Genomic DNA, 8,573 nt, shown 5'->3' with positions numbered 1-8,573 from the left:
ATTCTTCCTAAAATACTATCCACTTTAGCCAAAGCTACATTTACACATCGCGTCACTACACAGTGTTAGTGAGACAACTGGAATCTAGACCATAATCATTTAGAATCAGAATTTTTACAGTGTCTTTGACCTCGTTACAAAATGCTCAGTTAAAAGTAGCCTGGGTGATGGTGTAAGACCTATAAAAGCTCTGATTTATCAAAGCACTCACATCTCTGCTTAACTGAGGTTCTGATTAGTCCAGTTTAAGACCACAGCTTTTTCACTAACTTCAAAAAAAGCACCATGTCAAAGTTCTTCCTTGTAGCAGGGCCAAAAGTGTTAATGATAAAATTAGAATGTAGTAGGTTTAAAATTTGTGAAAAATTTAAAGACTTTTAACTTCTACCATGTTAAAGAATTCATGTGAATTAATTCTTTAAGTTATTATAGAGCAATTCAATTAATAATGGATCTGCTTTTCATTATGACGAGTAATTAAGGATAAATATCTCCTATATCAAAGCTTATTTTTTAAAAAGGATAAATTAGCTATAACACACTTAACTACTTCCAGAACATGAAATGAACACATATTGTTCCATTAGTTAATTTTGGATCACTAAATTAAAGGCAGTTCAAAAGGAGTATAATCTCATAAGGATCTCTCTTTGTTCAGTCTGTTGAATTATTTCACAAGGTACAACAAATACCGTTTCCTGTGGAGCTTAATACTATTAAGGTTATAAAATTGTTTTGGTTTAGTATATTTTATGCATCAGTATGAGTTATATACCACAAGGGTAAGAATATTTTTTTCTGGTATATGTAGGTGTATTTCTGTACTCCTGCATGTCTTGTAGGCTATTGGGATGCTTGGTTAAGACTATCAAAAGCTCCACTATAAAACAATAAAAGCAATAAACAATAAAATAACATCTGGAATGTAACCTTTTGTCCATAAAAGCATTATGGATGTATGTGTACTAGTAAATTAATCCAGGCCAGGACATAGGCTCCTGTTGAATTAGCAAACTGACCTCCTGGCATGGTTTTGGCCAGCTAGCACCCTTCAAGCAATGCCTGGGCATATTTGGGGTTAGGAGTGGCTATCTTTCATTCCCAAAGGCAGTTGTGATCTGGCCATCCTGTCCATGCAGATAAAAGGGAGTTTAGCCATCTTGGCTAAAAATGTACAATTAAATTCTACTTACCACTTAATGTAGTACTTGTTTACTCAGGCACTTAGGGCTTTTAATGGCATGTAGCATAACCTAAATTTAATTTACAGTGCCAAAGTACAGTAGGTAACTATGCAAATAACTTCAGTGTCTGGAAAGCAAACTTCTAGGAATTTTAAATACCTTGTACTTTTAAAGCATCCTTAGTTCAGGTTGGAGCTTTTGAGGTCACACCTAATTTCAAAAAGTGTCAGCCTCTTGAAGAAAGAGGTACTTGAAGAAAGTTAGAAAAAGTTGCACATTTAAAGGAAAAATTATAAGGCAGGTAATTGCTGGGAACAGTAGTGGGACACTCCCATGGAAACCCAGATAGATACTTGGGTGGTTGTGTGACCACAGAGAAGGAGAGACTCCAGGCTGTCACATCATCACTTCAAGGTCTGATTCTGTCTCTCTGACTGATGCTGATGGTGTTTGTGCTCTCTATCACTATGAAAATCAGTGGAATTTTCCTCAAAGCTTCTAAATATGAGTCAGAGATAATTGTATTGAACTGGGACCACAGGACATGGCTGAAACCATGGTCAGGATGAGAGGAATCACTCTGGGAAGGTAGTTCTGTATGGATATTGTTTTCCTTGTGGGAGGAAAGCTTGCTGACTTTCCTTGTGGTGCCTTGGTATCTGCAGTGAGAGGCTGACCATGAATGGATGGATGGCAAGATTGCATGTGAGTGATTATATGCAGAGAATGATCTTAATTTCCTACCTTGTGTGCTGCTTGCATTATCTCTTTTGTACCAAAACAAAAGCAAGGGTTATGTCATGTAATTCAGCTACAGCATGTCAGCTTTTTACAAGCAATTCCCCATCACCAAGTCTTCTCTTATGCTTCCAGCTTGCACCAGGGGACTGACTATGTTCGTTTAAAGGAAAGCATCCTAGCATTCCCTGATCTGCTTATCCTGTGCTACTCTGACCTTTGCCAGCACTGGAGCTTCCAGGTTCTGACAAATGACTGGAGGCAAAGCTTTTTCAAAAGTGGGATCTCTTCCCAGTTAGCGTTTGCTGCCCTTAGACAGTTACCTTGTGCTTGCTAAGCTGACAGGGCTGCCCATTCCCTTAGGATTTTGATTGTAGGTGTCAGAAGCTGCATCACTTCACTGAAACCTGCCTGCCATTGAGATCTGCCATGGCAGAATTACAGCAAGATGTATTTTGATACTTGAAACCATTCAAACCATTTTAAAAATACATAGTAAGAAAGCAAGTCTGGCATATTTTCTCATTCTGGGTACCTCTAGCAAGACACTATGGAGTAAGTGGCTAAGGGATTCATCATCCATTGTGATGTTGGGTGGCCTTGCTCATCTAGGTTGAGGAGCTGAAGTCTTGAGAAGGGGTTTCATTCCTTGACTAGATTTTTTCCACTAGATAAATTTGGATTCCAATACCTCTGTCCCATATAAAGCACATTTTTGATTGTGCCTTTCAGTTAAACAACTCATGGTGGAGAAGTCAATTTTAATTCATTAGGATTCAGTAGGATTTCTCCTAATCCCTGCATTTTGGAAAATTGAGATATGCAGATAGTTCCTAGCTAATTTTTTAAGAATTGCAGCTTTGTGCTAAGGAATAATAACTTGTAACTCTTAAGAGCTAAATTGTATCAGGTGCACATTATCTGCTAGTAAATTAATCTTGCCTCTTTTTTTTATTTGCAGTTCCGAAGGATATGATCTCAAATTGTCCTGGCTTGAGCAGTAAAGGATAAATTTGTTCACTGTCTGACTCGTCATCTCACCGTTGTGATGGAAAAATGCTCGCTTAATATAAACCCTTTTTATTCTACTAAAACCTTTGAATACAAGATCTGTTGTGATTTTTAAAATACAAATCCAGTAATGTCAGAACCTGACCCTTCATCTGGATTTGTAGGAAACATGGAAAATGGGACTTTTCTGGAGCTGTATCCCACATCTCTTTCAACTTCAGTGGATTCATCACCTGGCCGTTTATCCAATGTTTATGTCTATGTTTCTATATTCCTTAGCCTCTTAGCTTTTCTCCTTTTGCTATTGATCATTGCACTTCAGAGGCTGAAAAACATAATTTCTTCCAGTTCCTCCTACCCAGAATACAATAGTGATGCTGGAAGTTCGTTCACTAATTTAGAGGTTTGTAGTATTTCTTCCCAGCGCTCTGCTCTCTCAAACCTTTCTTCATGAAACTAAATGAAAGGTAATACATGGGGAATGGAAGAGCTCTGTCTAGTTTCTTGGGGAGGTAATGCATGCAACATTCACCTTAGAAGACTATTATGAAGAGGAGGATTTTTAAGTTTCCTTATTTTTTTTCTGCTTTCCTTTTCTAGTCTTCATTTCCTCTTTAACTAATTTTCATTTTGGACTATGGATAATGATACTTGAGCATCATTTCTTGCCTGTAATACTGATGCTGTCTCTTTCTCACACATATATGGTATTCATTAAGAGCATTCCTGCCAAATTGTAATACAGTTTTAACTTGATGTGTCATTTTTCTGCCCTAGTTGTGACTCCTTCCTTGGTTTTGTGTCAGTAATATGCTGACTAATTTTCTTTCTCATTTTTTAATTATATAAGGACTTCTGAATGAAATCCCTATTGCAAAAGTATAAAAAAAAATCTGCTTAAATTATAAATATTATGAAAATTTGAAGCTGTTGGTATTGTTTCTTTTTTTTTTTTAATTTTTATGTCTTTTTTGGTATTTATTGATGTTTATAAAACACAACTAAAATCCATTTCTTGAAGAATATTGCCTGTGTTTATTTGTACTCCCAACTCGTTCTGTATAAAGTCTGTATTTCAGTTTTTGAGTCTCTGGTTAACTTAGTAAAGCAACTTTAATAACAATACTATCGAATGTGTGGAGGTATTTTTAGACCTGTTGCAGCTCATTGGCTTAATGACTTGTTCCTCCAGGGGGCAGCTTTTGCTGCTGAATCATAAATACCACTCAACTCCTTTGCATTCTTCACTAATACTGTAGCTTATTCTTACTGGATACCAGGACAAACTAGTGATTTCTTTTAAAAGACCTGCAATCAACAAATACAGTTTGCAAGGGAATAGCTCCTAAACTGTCCTTTAGGCACAAGATATTTGTACTCATGTGAGCAGGGCTAGCAGGGACAGAAATTACTTGTACTGGTGAAGACTTTCTGGGCCAGGTTTTGTCCTGTGATTTCACAAATGCACACTGGGGTGGAGCGGGGACTTGAGGATCTGTGTTATGGCCAGGCAGACCTGTGCCCTGACCCTCAGAGCTGTACCTGCAGAGGGTAGGAAGGGATGGGCAGGAAAATGGCAGTGGCCCTGCCTGTTTTCTCCATCAGCATAAGGAAAGGCCAGAGATGAGAGGGAGAGAAATGGTTGATGTTTCATCAGTCTCATTCCTTTTTGCCATGTCATAGTTTGGGTTATGATTCTCCCAGCCCAAAATGTAACACATCACTCAATTTCTGCAGTAAAATAACTAGAAGCTTTGTGAACAGGATCCTTTGGTCAGCTGGGCTTTAAATCAAGCCAAACATTCAAAGTAGTGATTCGGAATGCCAAGTGTGACCTGCTAGGACTGCAGCCACATACTGCAGTGTGATGCCTTGTTTTCCTTACTGCACTGGGTAAGCACAGCCCCATCCTGCCACTCAAGCCATGCAACTTTTGCTTTCATGGCAGGATCCAAGCTACTGCAGAGACCCGAGGAAGGGTACGACGATGTCACTGCTGTTTCTGTTGCTGACATAACAGCAGGCACAGCTCTGGGAGATGGGTTGGTCTCAACAGGAACACAGGGCAGCTGCCCTCTCCTTGCATGGCAAGCCTACTACCCAGCAGGCTTAGAGGTTACAGAGCTGCAGAAGACCTCCCAACCAGATTTATGCTTCCTGCAAACCTGTCATTGTGTTCGTCAACAAGACAGACTGTCATTAACTACACAGGCTTTAAAAGAGAAATTTGGAAAGCCCAGTGTAAATATAATCATTAGAAATGCAGCTTCTCAGCAAAACAACACAGATGATTCTGGAGTTGGTGTTTTCAATTTTTTAAAGTGAGTATAGAGTATGGTAAGTGATAATGACTTACTGTGGTGATTAGCTCCTTACAAAGTCAAAGAACTTGCTGACTAATAAAGAATTTAAGCCTTCAGGTTCCCTGAGTCAAACTGGTTTGATGAATATATTTATTGCTTGGAATATTTTATTCATCTAGACAAAAATTTCTTGTCTGTCACTTTTCACTGTAATTGCTGTGAGAAAAGAAGTAACTATTTAAGAGGGATCAGGAAATATTATTTCCTTTCTGAAAGCTCTTCCAAATCCTAAACCTGTAACAGAATGTATTTGTGTGTTGACTGGCAGATAAAAATAAATGAACTGTAAATCAAGACAGGGCAACTGTTCCAACTATCTTCTCTTACTGGCAAAGTTGTAAATTTGTTGCTTCCTCTGCTGCAAATGCAGAAATTTAATCAAAACCAGAGATGAGACCAGAGGTTGAGATGGGTATTTGTTCCCAGCAATGTGTTTATACTTGCAGATATGGAGACATTTAATATTAAAATGCAGACTGTTAAAACCCCATTGGCTTTGTTCAACTGGCTGTTGTCAAACTTCACAAGAGCAAAAAGTATTTTTCAGACTGCAAAAAGTAGCAACAATAACTGAAACCACACATTTGATTTTGCTTTGTAGTTTACTAGACGCTATTAATTTTTTCCCACTCTGCAGTGACATATGGGATTGTATAGTTGTCCTGATTTCAGCTGAGTTGCACCTGTTCTCTTCAGGACAGATCTGAGCAGAAACAAGTAGGATCCAACAAAATAGCATCAGGAGAAGCCACAGGAGAAAAGCACCATGGCATTTTTGAGGATTGCTAAGTACCAGTTCTTCAAGAAAAAAAAAAGAGGAAAGAAAAAACAGACCAATCTGACAACCTGAGCCTGAGTTAACTTGACAACACTGGAACAGGATTCCTAGAGAGGTGGTTGATACCCCAAGCCTGTCAGTGTTTAAGAGGCACTTAGACAATGCCCTTAACATGCTCTTAACTTTTGGTAAACCCTGGAGTGGTCAGGCAGTTGGACTAGATGGTCACTGTAGGTCCCTTCCAACGGAAAATATTCTATTCTATTAACTAGAGTTGCAGGATTTTTTTTTTCCCATGTCCATTCCTGGGTTCCCCAGTAGAAGAGAGATGTGGAGATACAGCAGTGAGTCCAGTGCTTGGGTACTAAGATGATTAAGGGATGGAGCAACTCTCATGTGAGGAGAGGCTGAGAGACCTGGGACTGTTTAGTCTAGAGAAGGCTCAGAAGGATCTCATCAATATGTATAAATACCTCATGAGAAAGAGGAAGAAGAGGGAGCCAGGGTCTTCCTGGTGATGCCCAATGACAGAGGAAGAGTCAATGGCCCCAAACTGAAACACAGGAAATTCCACCTGATCACGAGAAAATATTTTACTATGAGGGTAGTCAAGCACTGGCACAGGCTGCCCAGAAGGGCTGTGGCATCTGCATGTGTTGGCCTCCCTGCAGCTGATCCTGTGGATCACATCAGGGCAAAAACTCAGCAGCTTTTGGCTTGCTGCTTCCTCCTGATATGTTTTCTCATCCCTGGAGCTTAGTAAGCAATATCTTTACTAGGAGGTGATTTGTTCAATAATTTGTTGCTAAAGAGCTGCTCTGCTCCCCCTTCTGCCTGCAGCCACGCATTTTTCCAGCTTTTCCACTGCCTTTTTGTGGTGTGGGTTTCTTTTACAATTTCGACATTTAACAGTCAGCTCTTGACCTGAGCCCTTTTTAGTTTTTACTAAGCCCTCTGACTCCCAAGAGTGCCATTAGCTTTGGTAATATAGGACTCCAAGACTGCATGGCATCAGGTAGTTGCAAAGTATACTTGGAAATCTATAGGAAGAAAAATATGAATAAAGCATGGATGAGGAAAGTTCAACAAATATTGTCCATTTAAGCATATTTAATCAAAGAGTACATGGTGAAGGCTGTAGTAGGCTTATATGGAAGACTCTTGCACTGCTGGCCACCTTGGCCCTACTTGTCAAACTAACCCATCATATTCGTCTGTCCTCAACATTACCAAATTATTCCCATCCTGAAACATCATGCTCTTAGTGCCACTTAGCAACTCTTCATCTGCTGAGAGTTTATTCTACTGGAATTATTTTCACTGTTCAGTCCTTCTCTGTCTACCAGCTCACCTGAAAGGTTTCTCTCTGTAAGCTGAAAGTCTTGTCTGGATTTCCTTTAAATATCTTTTAACTTGGGAACAATTCTTATTCCTCGTCTGTGCAACTTGTTTGCCCTGCTCTCACTGTCTAACTCCATGGTACTCTGGCAAGGCTGAATCCCCATGGAGCATCATGCTCTGCTGTACTTGAGCCTTTTTCCTTGAGTCCTTTTTTTTTTTTTTTTTTTTGTGAGAGCACTAGGAATGACATCTGTGTGGGAAGGTTATTTATGTGGTACGTATACCTCCCATTTTTCTTGATAGGACTGTTTTCACTGCATCTGTTATGCTTGTCTAAGGAAACATAGTGAATCACAGCTCAGCTGCTTCCCCAGCTGAATGACCTTTTCACATCCACTGCCCTTTGTAGGCTCCCAAAGAAAACGGCCCCGCTCTGTGGCTACACTAAATGATCTATGTGATGCCAGTCAGTTTGATGTGCCAATGGGACCCACCTGCAGCCACAGCCCCACGCTCACACCACAGCTCCATAAAGCTCCTAGATCACTCACCTGTTGTAAACAAGGTGGCTAAAACTAGCCAAGATGCTGCCCCAGTCCGGGGCTTGGCCAGAGGCACTTTCCTGATGACAGCTGTTGCCATAGCTCCTCCTAGCACTGTGCTTGGAGGTAAAAGCAACATCAACCTCCTGTGTATTCACTTCCAAGGCCAGGTAGGTGCATTACTGTAATCATGGTAATCACCATGCAGGTGACAATGAGGCAGAACCAGGATGATGAGCTATTTTTCACTTCTGTTTTCTTTGTTTTATATCAATGGGAGCTGATTACCCACTGTAAGTCTGAAAATCACAGTAGGTTGCTATCAACATGTATAGGATCTCTGGTTGCCTTCAGGAAATTGGACTGGGCTTCTTTGCATGGTTTCAGTTCACCTTCTGTTCCTTATGGAAAGCACCAACACAACGGCTGCATTTGTTTCAGTGCCAAAAGATGCAGCTTTAATACAATAGACATCTGTGAGCAGCTTCAATTAAAAGTTCAGAAGGAAAAAAGTATACTTCCTTAAAGTATAATCTAATGTATAATTTTTACAAAAAAAACTTGGAAAGTTTTCTTTGGAAAATTACATTTTTGCCAAAATATCTATTTTTAAAGA

At 39.6% G+C, this 8,573-nt stretch overlaps 1 protein-coding gene across 1 annotated transcript; it reads left to right on the top strand.

Moving 5' to 3' along the window:
* The first annotated feature begins 2,264 nt into the window (after positions 1 to 2,264).
* Positions 2,265 to 3,510, top strand: SERTM1 (serine rich and transmembrane domain containing 1). Its single transcript, XM_051778910.1, has one exon. It carries the CDS (start codon positions 3,064 to 3,066, stop codon positions 3,385 to 3,387), a length of 324 nt encoding a protein of 107 aa, XP_051634870.1. The 5' UTR covers positions 2,265 to 3,063; the 3' UTR covers positions 3,388 to 3,510.
* The last annotated feature ends 5,063 nt before the right edge of the window (positions 3,511 to 8,573 follow it).

The sequence above is a fragment of the Manacus candei genome, unplaced genomic scaffold (genome assembly GCF_025592945.1).
Source record: "Manacus candei isolate 608988 ecotype Guabito, Panama unplaced genomic scaffold, ASM2559294v1 h1tg000014l, whole genome shotgun sequence".
Taxonomy (NCBI): Eukaryota; Metazoa; Chordata; class Aves; order Passeriformes; family Pipridae; genus Manacus; species Manacus candei.
The sequence above is the reverse complement of the archived record's forward strand: the minus strand, read 5'-3'. Positions and strand labels throughout refer to the sequence as shown.